General features: G+C 42.5%; 1 protein-coding gene across 1 annotated transcript in view; it reads right to left on the reverse strand.

Annotated features, from left to right (window-relative positions):
- Positions 1 to 15,390, reverse strand: part of LOC124277164 (WD repeat and FYVE domain-containing protein 3-like) — a 116,561-nt gene that overhangs the window by 27,014 nt on the left and 74,157 nt on the right. The window contains 6 exon segments of the mRNA XM_046712830.1: positions 3,817 to 3,922; positions 5,059 to 5,144; positions 6,294 to 6,498; positions 12,732 to 12,957; positions 13,771 to 13,842; positions 14,509 to 14,710. Coding sequence (XP_046568786.1) covers positions 3,817 to 3,922; positions 5,059 to 5,144; positions 6,294 to 6,498; positions 12,732 to 12,957; positions 13,771 to 13,842; positions 14,509 to 14,710 — 897 coding nt within the window.

Genomic DNA, 15,390 nt, shown 5'->3' on the forward strand with positions numbered 1-15,390 from the left:
GGGGAATACAAGTGACTGTGTTGTCCAACAACAAGGTTTGATATTCACAGACCAAAAATACCAACCCATATGTCTTGCACACAATAGAATCCACAAGCCCTGGCTGAACACCACTATATACCGTTCTAGCTCTATTTACCATGATTAGATATTGTCTAAAGAATATACGTAAACACAATTAAGCAGAATTTACTTGATACCACTATTTAGTTAAGCAGACATTTGTGACTGGTGACTGATCAACAACTGGTCAGGTCTTACCTAACAATACATAAAGGCAGTAATCAGATCTGTCTATTTTGCAGCATCTTTGTGATCCTTATGGTAAGATCTGATTGAGTTTGATATCTCAATGTGAAAGGGTGTACAGTTTAACAGAGTTGTGTAGGAGCTCATCAATGCATAAAGTAGGTAACACATTCTCTTCATAGCAGATCACGATAGGACACATCATAGCCGTTGAGACTGACATCCAATGATCGAGGGAAAAAATGCCAGCGCCTTGAGCATGCACTAGTGCGTGGATATGTGCGCTATATAAATATCCTATAATAATAGCTCAGTACAACAGAGCCAGACTACTGACAGGTTTGATAGCAATGGAACTTGAGAATGATAGTTATTTCGAAGAAAGTTTTATGGATGTCAACTTCTTTATTATGAGGAACATTCACCTGATGAAGGAGTAAGGATATACTCCAAAACTTTGTGTTCCTCATAATAAACAAGTTGACATCCATAAAACTCTCTTCCTTATGTGTATCACTTCTAAATGCCATTCAAAGACCTAATAGCTATTTAATTGTCACATTTACATTTCTTTATCTTTTTAGAAAGAGATCCATGTTTAGTTCCCCACATACCCAGTCATAAGGAAATGAAACCTATGTGTACCCAGCGTAACCATGGTAATATCTCTGATGCACCACAATGCACCTGTTGGTATTGATGATGCAGAACATTAATATTCTGGGTCTGATAAGATCACTTTATCTAACTTCATAAAATTCCATGCCATGAACAGTAAGAGTCATTCAATCACTGTCCATGTGGTCATCAATCACAATCATTCTGTTTTCCAGCTGAAGTATCGGAACAATAAAATATTAACTTGCACTGTTGGTATAAATATAAAGCTACAGTTTCAGGTTGCACCAGTGTAAGTTCTAAATGCTAAAATAAAATCCTGATGTCACGTTAGGGGATATTCATATTTAGTTAACTGTTCATATTCCACTGTGTAACAAAGGCAGCACAATATTGTTTTCCTGTTATATTTCCATTTCAAACATAGGTTGTAAGAATTAAACAAAATATGGATAACAACGTCTATATGGATGAAGCATTATCACTTCTTTATTTTAGCTATGAGCGCTATCACTTGCTTGATTTTGGTTTTACGGTTTTAGCAATATTCCAGCACATCGTGGGCTTCACACATTGTACCCATGCTCCTCATTTAACCACTAGCAATAGCAATAAAGAAGTTGTTCATCCATATTGTTATCCTTCCTTACTGTCCCAACTTCTAAATGCCTCTCAAAGAAGTTATAGGTAGTGTTAGAATTGTATTTCGATAGAAAGTCAGTTAGACCAACTACATGTATCAGAAACTGGAAGAGACTGCCTGGATATCTGTTGGAGACAGCTGAATGTGTTGGTGGGTTAAAACAATAAAAGACATCAGCCAAACGTAGTTGTACAAAAAGCTTACTCTTCTGATAGGAAGTCATCATCAACCATCACAGAAAAAGTAAGAGATGTATCGATCAAATGAAAACACTTTTTGTGAAAGCCATTTGATATAATTATGTTGAAGCTTTAGAAGGTATATGTTAAAATGGAAGAAAGTGAGATTGTTAAAAGTTGGAATAAATATCTTGGGAGGATTGAAAACACTTCATCAGTGAGTTTGTGAAGGGATATTTGCAAAGTACATAGGAATCTAAAAGATCTGGAAATGATTCTGTGTACAGTAGAAGGTTACACAGGATATTTATTGAGGGTCAAAGATCCTGAATTGTTCATCAACAAAGTGTTATATCTCAGTGATAATCTCATCCTGCATCTCGGGGACAATCTGAAATAACTGCCCACGAATGTCTGGTCACTGAAGGACAAAATCATGGTCAGATGCATGTTGGTATGACAAAATGCAAACAAAGCCTGATAATTATGCCATAAGGAATGTTATGTCAAAGCAAGTGTCCATACCTGTACTTTCAAGTGACATAAAAACCTATGATAGTTGGAAGGCTGCCTTTATGACTTGCATTGATCAGTCCCCAGCAACACCTGAGTACAAGCTGCTGCAAGTGCGGCATCATCTCTCAGGCAATAAAATCAATTCAGTCTTTAATACACAGCTCAGCAGCTCATGACGTTGCTGTAGAACGTCCCGGAAGAAAGTCAGGACAGATAGAAAACCAAAATGAGGAAATTACTCATTTCCAGCCAAATCATAAGGGATGTGTTCAAGATCTAGAGAAATTCAAGGATATTATAGATGATATAGTTGTCAGGCTTAGAGAAAGTGAACAGGTAAAGTGTGAGGGTTGGCCTGCTTCATGCCACTTGGATGAAAACAAACTAAACCTGTAGTAGCAAAATATCAAAGGTGGGTGTTTGAAACTGACAGGCAGGAGTCAGTAGAGACTCTTAGGGAATGTGTGATGCTAGAATCACAACTTCAGATTGTTGCAAAGAAAGCAGAACACAGATTGACCACGCAGCAAGAGATCACAGCAACAACAGAAAATGTCCGGCACAATTGTTTAATTGTGGTGTATGCTCTGAAGAGAAGGAAATTTAGGTATGCTTGTTCTGAAAGACGTAGTGTTACTTACTTCGGTCACATTGCCTCAGGAGCAATAATTTTGGAAACAGCTGTTGTTAAACTAGGTTACGTGGCATATCAGCATGATCAAAGAACCGCAACGGATTACTACATAACAGAAACTCCTGACAGAATAAGAAAAACTGACATAACTGATCATGACTAGCAACAGAGAGAGAAAGGTAAACAACAAGTTGATGAATCAGTGGTTAAGTCGGGTCATGGTGCAGAAGAGACAAAATCTCAAATCACGCTGAAAGATCTCCTATAACAATGCCGAAATGTGAAATATTTTGATAGCTCTTCACACAGTTCCAGTGGCATTATAAAATGGAATTAGGAGTATTAAATAAACTTAATTAGTCATAATGAGGGTCAGATTGGGAATGATATCTTGTTCATGTGGCATAGTAGAATAAATTAATTCAATAGTTTGTCAAGAGTCAAGTAGGAGCACCAGAGGACCATAGTTATCTGCAATGTAGCTGGAGTATTCATAGGTTTAAAATAAACAGGCTTCAGGCTATCTAGTTTCTTGCCAATATTCTTCTGTGCAACATTCTCTTCGTGGTAAAACTGTTCCATGTAGGTGTGAGATACAGTGTGGGATTTACAATCAGAAAGTGGGAGTGAGTGAGTCAGCATGGTTTTACCCATATTCGGCAATATTACGTGGGCTTCACACATTGTATCCATGTGGGAATCGAACCTGGTCTTCGGGCATGACGAGCCAACACTTTAACCACTAGGCTACCCCACCGCCCCTGTCGTATAGTAGAATAAATCAATTCAATAGCTTGTCAAGAGTCAAGTAGGAGCACCAGAGGACCATAGTTATCTGCAATGTAGCTGAAGTATTGTAAGTCTGTTACACAATATCTTCTGTTACAATTGTCATGGTGGTGAGATTGCTGTGTGGAATGGGGCCCTGGATGATAAGAAATGATCGAGCAGGTGAGACTGTCCAGCTGTCTACTCACCGACTGTATCTGTGTCTGTATTCTGTCAGTGTGCATCAAGACAGACTTGCGCTCATTCTCAGCATAGTTCACCCAGATCTTGGAAGCTGCTTCTTGTATCAGCAATCTACACATTTGTAAAACTTCATCATCTGTCATGTCACAAACAACCAAGGAGCAATGGTTCTCCCAATGCCACATATATCCTTGTCTAATAATATTGACCTTTCAGAGGACTGGACATTTCTATGTCAAATTTTCAGGTCATAAGAACAAACATTATTTGACAAGAATAGCCACATTTTGTATATATTGTGCACTTGCTGACTAATTTTGTCTGGAAATTCTTGTGTGATTTATGCAAAGTTAGGGCATAAAAACTGTGGAGTGAAATAATAATAATAATGCTGATTCTTGTGCGTAGAATCCAACTCGATCCTGGTCTCTGGCGTTACATTATTACCCTGATGGAATTGTACTTTCAAAGCTGCTACTAAGCGCTTCATGCGACCGTATTGGTCCACACATCCGCTTCTCAGGTACCCATTTTGAACAGCTGGGTGGACTGAGTGCAATGTGGACGAAATGCCTTGCCCAGGGACACAGCACAGTATGGGACCCAGGTCACAAATTTTGGTGTCTCCACCGGGATTTGAACTCGGGCCTTTGGCGTGAGAGGCCAGCATGCTTACCACTACACCACTGTGCTCAAAATACTGATTATACAACTATAATACAATGATTTAGGGTTTAAAAAATGTTAGCCATCCCTTTTATCATGCCTTGGATGTATATTTTAAAACCTATGCAAATAACCTTTAGATACTGAATACAGATATAATTCCAGATTACAAGTAGTTAAACCGTGAAGATCTGGGTTGGAATTGGTATTCAGTAACCCATGCTTGTCATAAGAGGCGACTGACGGGATGTCATTGTATCCCAAATGCGTAGATCGATGCTCATCCTGCTGATCACTGGATAGTCTGGTTCAGACTCGATTATTTACAAGCCGCTACCTTATAGCTTGAATATTGCCGAGTGCGACATTAAACAACAAACCAACAAACCAGTAGTGGAGTTATTCTGCAACTTTCTTACATACTATCATACACATGACATGTGTAATGTTACTTCCTTTGCAGCATGATCATAAAGACATCATTTTTGCATGAATTGTCAGCCTCTGCCAGTTGTGAGGCAATCAGAAACACTATTACCCAACACTCCAATAAATAACACATACTATCTCAATGAACTTACCTGACAGTGTTCAGGTCTGGACTGGAGATATTCTTGGTGGAACTGTCAATGTTATTCAGTTGGGTACGGAAAATCTCCTCCAGAGCCTGTTGATAATGATAACAAATTGTGTCAAACTGATGCATGCTTCTTGTAATAAATCAACACAGATCAGCTATTCAAATATCCTCAGTTAAAAAAACCCAAGGTGGTGAAGAAAAATGGCTTAACCAAGCATTCAAAATAGTTGCACTTGTGTGGTGGCATGCATCAGGGCAACATCAGGAGTGTGTACTCCTTAGTTTTTAAATATAGGAGTACTGGAACAACTTAAGAGTACATTTAGAGTACTAAATGCAATTTAATGTAGTATGTGATCTTGTGTTTCATTTCATACATGCACCACAACATTGCTACTCTTTTGTAAACAGGTAAAAAAACCAATAAAACAATACTTTTTCCGATAAATACGTCTGTAAATGATTCTAAGACCGTACACCATTGCTGTGGTGCGTATCTGCTGCTGTATCTAAATTATTTTTATCTGCACATATTTTATCCGGACATACGCCGATACGGCCCTTATCTGGAGGCCTGATGGATGCCTGTACTAGTCTGGGCTAATGCCTGTTTTATAGTGTTAGCATGATAGCAAGTAGCAATTTAACATGAATACCATCCTTAAACACAACATACTGACCGGCTGACCCATTCTTGTTTCATCTCTGTCCATAATGCTGACCACAAGGCAAGGTACCAACAAGTACAATCTTTCAATGTCTTTTGGAATGGCTCAACAAGGGATTAAACCATCAACCTTCTCTAGACACTATCCTCTAGACCACAGAGGCAGTCATACATAATCCAGTAATTGAGTTATGAGCATTGCAGTAAGCAATATTCTAGCCATGTATCTGCAGTCTGAATATACTCGAATTTGTTAACCAGTGGATGACAGCAGGAGCAATGATCAGTCAACCAGGTCACATAATTTAACCAACCAATCATCATTATAGTTTGTATGCACGGAGAGCTGTAGATTGTCTCAAACCTTGAAACGGAGTGAGTAACTTTGATCTTACACAGCTTTTAGCAATAATCCAGCAACATCATGGCAGGGGACCCCGGAAATAGACTTCACACATACCCATGTGGGGAATCAAACTGAGGTCTTCAGCATGACGAGCAAACACTTTCGTCACTAGGCTCCCCTCTGAGCTTCTGCAACATTAAGTAGCAGGAAATGCTGTACTCACTGGCTTCTTGCAGACATAGAGCTCATCCCACACCCTCTTGGCAGCAGCAGCCACCAGGTGCATGCCCTCCTTCAGTACTGAGTTGGTTGGGGCAGTCTGCGGGGTCTCTGTTGGTGGTGTCTGGCCATAGGGGTCAGAGTCCATCGAGTCAGGATCCACGTGCCATGTTGTTTGTCTTGGCTTAGACTCGCTCAGGTTAGCTCCACTGTTCAATAATACAAGGATTGACTTAAGGATTTTTACTTCTTTTAATCTTCCATATGAATTATTTTAATTTAATAATGTAAAGAAATATTTCAAGGCATCAATCTGTGAGCACTGAAAACCCCCATTAATATTTGGACAACTAATCTGCTAATACACTGTATCCAAGCAACATAACAAAATGTATCAACAAAATACTAAAAAAATAGTAAATATCCTGCCTTTGAACCAATATGTAATTTTCTGACTAAAATTGATATTTTATACTTATCCTGACTCATGCTAAATGCTTGTCTCCTTCTTCTTGCAAATGATAGTGGAACACTTGAAATCCCTTGAAGTTCCCTGTCTAAAAAGCGGATGTATAATCATCACTCACCCATGAGTAGTCTCCCTTGCCTCCTTTGGCGCCCTTTTGGTCACATGACCAGCTATGTTTGTCACCCTCTCCGTTTGTACGCCCGACACCCAGATTTACAGGGAAATCCAGAGTGCCCTGAGAGGAGAGGTTGGGAGGGCTGACCTCATGAGTCAGGATAAGTATAAAATATCAATTTTAGTCAGAAAATTACATATTTTTCCTTATCCTGACTCATGCTAAATGCTTGCAGAATCTGTTGGAATCGGTTGTGGGTCAGGCCACTTCCTGGATTCACTGGCTGCTGTTTTACATCCTGTATTACCCCCCATGGGAACTTATGACGGCACTGCTGATGATTCTGTTCTTTCAACTTCCATCTGATGAGTCTTGGGAGAGAGGGAAATAAGAGAAAGACCCCCACAACTTGTCAGATTTCTTCCAGAAACTTCTCCTGACATTTTTGTGTGGATTTTAGATAAGGAAAAATTACTAATGTTCCATTAGTTATCTATTGCAACTCCATCTCTTGATGCGTGCATCAAGTGGAGATGCGACCCTTCTTCATGTACGAGTAAGTCCTATACAAGTACAGGGTCTATCACTCATGCTAGTCTGTCCTAGACGTGTGCATGGACTTATAGCCATTGCTCTCCAGAGTGTTGGTTTTCACCAGTCACGTGATAAAAGGGTGAGATTTTTCTCAGCGCCTTTGTGGAACCGTTAGTTGTTGTGCTACAACAAGTGGCCCAAACTGGTGAATGCCTGAGACGTCTTTGGTGGCAATGTCTCTGAGGTAGTGGTTGGCAAACACCGTGTCCGATTTCCAAAAGCAGCCCTCCATTAATGTTGTAATCGAGCAGTTTCCATGCAGAGCAAGTGTGGACGCCAAGGCTCTGACTTTGTGGGGATTGGAGGCTCATGGAGGCTCAAGTCCTGCTGCTTTGTAGGCCCTTAGTATGACGGCTGTCATCCAAACTGATATAGTTGTCTGTGAGACTTCCGTGTGCGAGTGGATAAGGTGGTTCAAAATTTTCGGATTTTGTCCTTTCTAGGTAGACTCGTGAGGCATCAGAGGTGAGATGTTGATCCTGTGAATCCTGTTGCGTGCAGAGAGTGCTGGGATGTAGGTCTGTCAGGCTGGCCTTAAAGTTGGTTCTTTTGTTGGTCTCTCAGTCCTGAATGAACGAGCGTAGTAGTGCCAGTATCTCTGGTACTTTGGTCAACTTGACATCCGTCTTCATGGTGATAACTGTGCTGAGAGGAGCCAGGTGTGTTGAGAGTGTTGAACCTTTTAAGTGTCTCGTCTGTCGCAATTGACACAAGTATTCTGCCACTTGAGGATGGGTTGCTTTCACCGCCGAAAAGCCGTTCCTCGTTGCATACTGTTCAAATCTCTGCCACTTGTCATCGTACAAGTTGCGAGTTGATCTGCGTAGAAGTAGTGTTACTGCTTTCGCTGCTCTGGCGGTGTACCCTCTTGTCTTCAGGCAAGCTTTGATATGCTCCACGAGTCTAACTGGAACAAAGCCGGATTCCCGTGAGCTTGCTTGGTGTCGGATGGACGAGCAGGTTTGACCACTCTGGTAGTTTCAGGGTTGGACTTCCGAGTTCTACCCTAAGGATGGGAAACCATACCTTGCCAGTAGGACACGCGACCAAAATCAGTTGCAACATTGTCGTCTGTTGATTTTCTGTATTACTTGTGGTAATAGTGCTGGAGGTGGAAACGTGTAAGCGTTTAGTCCTTCCCATGAGATGCTTAAAGCATCTGTTGCCCATGTCTGAGGATCCGGAATCGGTGAGACGAATGTTGGTAGTTGTTTGTTGAACTTTGTTGCAAACAGGTCTATCAGTGGAGATCCTATTGTCTGAATGACGAACCGGAACACTTCTGGATGTAATATCCATTCCGTCGGGGATGGTTGTAGTGGACAAGATAGGGCGTCTGCTATGACATTCTTTGCTCCTGGAATGTGGCATGCCTTCATGTAGATGTTCAGGTCATTGACGATGCTGAACAGAAGAAGCTGAGTTTTAGCAGACTTGTTGATCCTTGTTTGTTGATGTAGAATGCTACTGTGAACACTACCATGCGTTCCTTAGTACGCCGGACCAGTGTTGTAAAGCGTTGATCACTACTTTCATCTCCAACGGGTTGATGTGCAGACTCTGATCCTGACTCGACCACTTCCCTGCTGCCATTTCGTTGTTGAGGTGAGCACCCCATCCTTGTAGTGATGCATCCACGTAGAGATGAGTGTTGCAAACCGGCTCTGACAAAAAGGTTCCTCCGCAAACATTCAACTTCTGAGTCCACCATAGGAGGTATGGTTTCAGGCTGTCCGGTAGTATCAGTGGATCCAGACTGTCGAGATGGGCGTTCACAAATATTTGTAGAGGGCACAACTGTAATCTCCCTCTGCAAGTCATGTCTTGAGCTGAGGTGAGTAGGCCGAGCATGCTTTGCCAAGCACGCAGTGTCAACGGAGAGAGCAATGCTTGAGATATCATATGTTGTATCTTGACCCAAAGATCCTCTGGGACGACCGTGTGATTCTGTGGTGTGATGAGCCATATTCCCAGAAATTGAAGATCCTGTTTTGGTTCCAACTCTGATTAGGAGATTACTAGCCATCTACTGCAATCATGTCCTATGTTGTAGGTAAGTGGATCTAGGAACCCTTGCCATGTCCGTCATGGAAGCGAAGAGATGATCGATTCTGGAATCATGGCTTGAAGCTTGTCTCATCAATCTTCCGGTAATATGTAATGAAGATGTTGTCACCAGAATCTGAACAGCGATGATGCATAATACGTCGTCTCTAGATCAGCAAAATCTATGATGTACTGGGACTGCCATCGATGTGAAGTCTATTTATAGTCGACTTGGCTGCCGCGAGCAGAAACCGTCTAACGCTTGTCGCTGCAAGTCCCCAGATAACCAATATTAAATCTGCTGACAAGGGGAAGTCCTCTATGACCCGTGAAGATAGTCGAACCACGCTGTACCCTGTTAACTGGACTGTTTACAACTGTAGACTGTGACTGTGACGTCACCGGTGTTGCAGGTAAATGATCCTCGTAGAATCTTGTGCAGTCGTTGATTTCTTCACAACACTCGTTCCAGATCCTCTCTGTTCGGCTTGTGCCGGAGTTACACGAGTGAACACATGTCTAGATGGCTGAGTGGAAGTGCACTAAAACTTCGCCACGTAGTACCGATGTAAGCAGACTGTTCCCTGTCTGTTGTGACTGTATTCTTCAACTTTATAATCTTTACTGCAGTCGTCATCTTATACAGATGTTCTGTAAAGTTGACCGTAACCGATGTCTCGCTGAAAAACTGCGACAATGCTGTTAACTGTCCCCTTGATATCTTGTAAGCCAATGTGATGAAAATTCATCTTCAGTGTTTCATCGGATGTTATCTGACATCGTTAGTTCAGGTGTCTATCTCTTCCTTCAGCCACGCGTTGATCCAACATAGCCAACATCTAGTTGTAGTGTCCAGTTGCGTTATCTTCTTATCTTCCATCTTGAAGATCTATTATGGGATTCACTGATGATCTTGTAATCTCAAACCCTGATGTATCATGAAGGGCTCCGTGATGATGAAGGGGAAATCTGCTATCGTTGAACGGGCGGGACATGCTGAAGATCCTTATAATCTGGAAGATCCGTATCTGCGCAGTCTGTAGAATCCTGGAGAACGACTGGATCTACTTCTGTGTTAGAATCCTTCCTGCTGAGACGCTGAAACTGCGTGGAGGCTCCATCGGGACTGCTAACGCTAAGCTGGCGTTCGTTGAATCCTCCAGGCTTCTAACTGCTGATACTTCTGACGGTAAAGATCTTCGCGAACGTAACCGTTCATGCAGGCCTTCATCGGGGAGAGCTTGCATAGCTAATAATCCTTAGCGCAGGGCGACTGTCATCGGAGGGGTCTGCTATGTTGAGCTGACGTTAGTCGAGTTCTCCAGACTTCTAACTTTAGACGGTGAAGTTGGACATTTCCCTATCTGAAGATCCATAATGACGTGAGCTCTGTAGTCTCTGTATGTAGAGCTGCGTGCAGGTGAACGGTCCCGGTGTGACCGTGTATTCCTCCTGGAGTCTTGAGATATCTCTCTAGGCCTTCACGAAGGCTGATTGATGTAATCTCCCCTCTGTGAGATGTGGAGTGCCTGCACGCGCAGGTTCCCGATGTGAGTCTAAGTCCGACGGTGATGACGATCCATATCTGCGCGATCTGTAGGGTTCTGGAGAATGCTTCAATCTGCTTCTGTGTGGAGAATCTTAGAGGCTCCTTTGGGGACGTCTAAGGCTGAGCTGACGTTGGTAGCGTTGTCCAGACTTCTAGCTTCAGAGGTTGAAGATCGTCAGGTGCGTGGGCCTTCGCGAAGGCTTTCCTCTTCATCCAGGTGCGTTGGAGAGGCCGCTGAACCTTCCCGCAGGCCTGTAGTCGTCATAGTGGTCTTCGTAGCAGCTTCCTCCTGCGCGAAGCGACATTCCATCATCGACATCATCTGATCTGTAAACTGTTGCATAAACAGCCCCGGGTTGAAGTTCTGCGACGTATGTTGAGACTGCTGCAGGGTTGATGATGCTTCTGAGAACGTTGAGGCCTCTTCTAAGGTATGCTGCACTTGTGAAGAGTTGACGCTGCTGCTATCTCTGGTACCCGATGTCTGCGTTGATAGAAGGTCTTCTGTCAATGTCTGCGCTGATATAGTTGCCGATGTAGCTGTTGAAGCAGGCTTCATCTTCTTGCTGACGACTGTGACTTCAGGTATGATGATGGGGGGATCATCATACACGTCTGCTTCTTCCGGAGGTACAATATCGGCAGTGAAGGATCTCGTCTTCTGCGTAGAGCTGTGAAGAGACTTCGACGAAGTCTTAGGAGCTGTAGACTTCTTCTTCTGCGCTGAAGAAGATCTCGCCTTCTTCGTCTGCGATGAGGACAGCTCCGTTGACGACGATCTCTACTTATTCCAGACGGAGTTCATCACTGGAACAGCGACCTGCCCTCGTAAAACCGCTCGGCAATTCACTGGAATTATGAACATCGGCAGCAGTAGTTAACACACGGTTATCAGCGCAATCACTCGATTTACCAGACATGACTTGTGAATACCTTCTTACCCAGTCCTTTGCACGTCTATGAAGAGAAAAAGGTAGTTATTAAATTCAAAAGTAGTTAGTTTCTGACAAACTTTACAGCAGGAGCTGGAAGAACATGTAGTAGTGCAATCAGGACATAATATATGCGGGTCAGCCACAGACAGTCGGTACCTACAACAAATACAAGTTTTCATCAATTGTAAACCAGATGAAAAACATGGCAAACAACGTATAATTTAGACATAATATCAAAACATTTGATAATATACAATCCAAAAACCATATACAGCTGCCATTTAGATGTAAAAGGTCCAAAATAGAAAAGGATATGTGCCGTATAGGGACCCAGGTGCTCTCACAACCATCCTCAAGGGCAAAGAAGGAGAGAGTGACAAACATAGCTGGTCATGTGACTAAAAAGGGCACCAAAGGAGGCAAGGGAGACTACTCGTGGGTGAGTGATGATTTTACGTCCGCTTTTTAGAAGGGAACTTCAAGGGATTTCAAGCGTTCCACTATCATTCGCAAGAAGAAGGAGACAAGCATTTAGCATGAGTCAGGATAAGGAAAAATTAGTAGTTGTACAAACACAACACACATATTACACCAAAAAGAACACTGATCTGCACAATTTTTTTATATAGTCTGGTCTCTTTCAGCTTATCAGGTGTAAAAAAAATGTTTCAACACTACAGATTTGATGGTGTGTTTTCTGCAGCTCTACTATGCAAGAACTCAAGGGTTCGCACCTCGACTCTGGGTCCTCTGTAAGCTGCAGCAAGCAGTAGCAGAGACAGCCCAGGAACTCCTGATCATAGTTGCCAGGTCCAAACACCATGCTGCGTGAGTTGGTGAGTCTGTGTAGGGCCTCCAGCACCCCGGCCTGGCTGGCCACACTGTCTATAGGCCGAGACAGCTGGAACAGGATGGTCCTGTTCAGACACTTGTAGATATTGTCCAGGGACACCCCTGATGCTGCAAGGTACAGAGAGGGATTGATTAGTGAATAAGGGAGGTCATAGTACAAGAATATTTCATCCATATCATGCTGTAATGTCTTAATGCTGGAGTGAGTGAGTGAGTTAGTGGGTTTAGTTTTATGCCGCAGTCAGCAATATTCCAGCCATATGGCGGCGGTCTGTAAATAATCGAGTCTGGACCAGACAATCCAGTGATCAACAGCATGAGCATCAATCTGCACAACTGGGAACCGATGACATGTGCCAACCAAGTCAGCGAGCCTGACCATCCGATCCCGTCGCCTCTTACGACAAGCATGGGTTACTGAAGGTACATTCTAACCCGGATCTTCAAGGGGTTTTAATGCTGGAGAAAAATGTCATAAATCATAGTTACAGAGAGGGATCAATTAGTGAGTGAGCGAGGTGATTGTACAAGAATATTTCTGTCATATCATGTTGTGATGTCTTAATCCTGTGAGAAGCAAGGTCATTGTCCAAGAATATTTCTGACATCTCATGTTGTGATGTCTTAATCCTGTAGAAAAAAGGTCATAAGTCATAGTTTTCAAAATCCTTGACAGAGAGAATGGGCAGATGCAGGATTCAAACCCATGACCATTAGATCCTACCACAAGTAAGGAACACAACTATGAACAAGAATATGTAGCACCTATGATTACAGCATCTTTCATTTCTGTACAAATGAACCCTCCCACACCCAATTCAGTTTCCACTGAGTTCCTTCATGTCCAATTTCAGTTGGATCTATCTGTAAATTAAATAGTAACATACATTTCTTATTGCTGACTTTAAATTAAACACTTACATTTTCTTTTGGCTTGTTGAATCAGTTTGCTAACAAAATCATACACTTCTTTGGAACTTCTTGTGAATACACCTGCAAGGACAGATTTCATAGTTATTAGGAGTTAGAAATGAAGAGAAAAGAATTGATACTAACTTGATCCACATGTTAAAATCAAGCAAGGATAATATGGATAGTGCAGCTTAAATCTAGCTTTTTCACACCAGCCAAGCAATAATCAAGTCTGGGGCTGACAGTCCAGTGGTCAAAGGTATGCACAAAGGTCAATTGAGGCAAGATGACACACTGGCAGCAAGGTAACACATAATCACCATTTGATCCTTATCTTAATCAGCTTTTGCAACAAGTCTGAGACCCTTTCTCATAAGACTGACTGACTGACTGAGTTTGGTTTTACGCCGCTTTTAGCAATATTCCAGCAACATCACGGCGGGGGACACCAGAAATGGGCTTCACACATTGTACCCATGTGGGGATTTGAACCCGGGTCTTCGGCGTGACGAGCGAACGCTTTAACCACTAGGCTACCCCACTGCCCCTTTTCTCATAAGAAATCCTCACAGGTGTTAGAGAAGGTAAAATCATATATCTCTTGAGGCAATTATTACAGTAAGCATCATATTTTAATAACCATATTTATATAAAGAACAGTTCTCAGAAACAAAAAAATATTTGTTATGAATGAATGATTAAGAACACATCAATGTAAAACACAATGGACATCTACAAGCTGTATACCTTGCCATAGTTTGTCTACAACCCTGCTAGCAAAGTAGAAGACATTGGCAGCCATGTTGTTGTAGCTGTTGCCGGTGCCGATGGGCAGTGCAGCCTGCTCCCCGAGGAGCACATCAGCAGCCAGCAGGTGCGCCATCAGTATTGTCAACATCTCTGTCTGGAACTCCTTCTGCTGGGCTCGACTTGCATGTTCAGGGGAGGCCTGGAGTGGATCCATGCAACATGTCAACTCACAATAAACTAGCCAGTGTGTTCCATGAGGTCATAAATATTGAAAATTTTAATATAAATTGTATATTTATATACTTATCCTATCTCACGGTATGCACTTCTCTCTCTTGATTCGACACTGAGTGGAATGATGTAAACTTTTTCCCTAGCCCTCTCTTGTCCATCCACCCAAGCACTCCATGCTACACTCATTATAAGACAGCTTCCTAACTCTCATGCAAAGCATGCGGCATGGTCCACTAGCTGCCCACGTGACTATCTCCGAATCATCATTCTCATTCTTGGAGCCACTGGATAATATCCATCTTGGAGAATCTGCATAGCGGGGAGGATGGGCGGGAATCCATCGAATGACATAGGATAAGTATATAAATATACAATTTATATTAAAAATTTTAAATTTTTAAACTTATCCTATCTCACGGTATGCACTTATCCCATGGTCAGACGGCGGGACGCAGATACCCTGTCTCTTGACAGTGCGAACAGCAGGAACTGTGTAGACTGGAAACGACCACAGATAGCGATGCACAAGGGAGGCCTGTTACGCATGCACACAACTCCTATGCTTGTGCTGAGTTCACTTGAACTCCTTGGCTTACTAAGCACAACGTCTCCCAGGAAGATGGGTACTCCCGAGTGATGTGGTGT

This window comes from Haliotis rubra, unplaced genomic scaffold (genome assembly GCF_003918875.1).
Source record: "Haliotis rubra isolate DU_JTF1 unplaced genomic scaffold, ASM391887v1 Scf219, whole genome shotgun sequence".
Lineage (NCBI taxonomy): Eukaryota > Metazoa > Mollusca > Gastropoda > Lepetellida > Haliotidae > Haliotis > Haliotis rubra.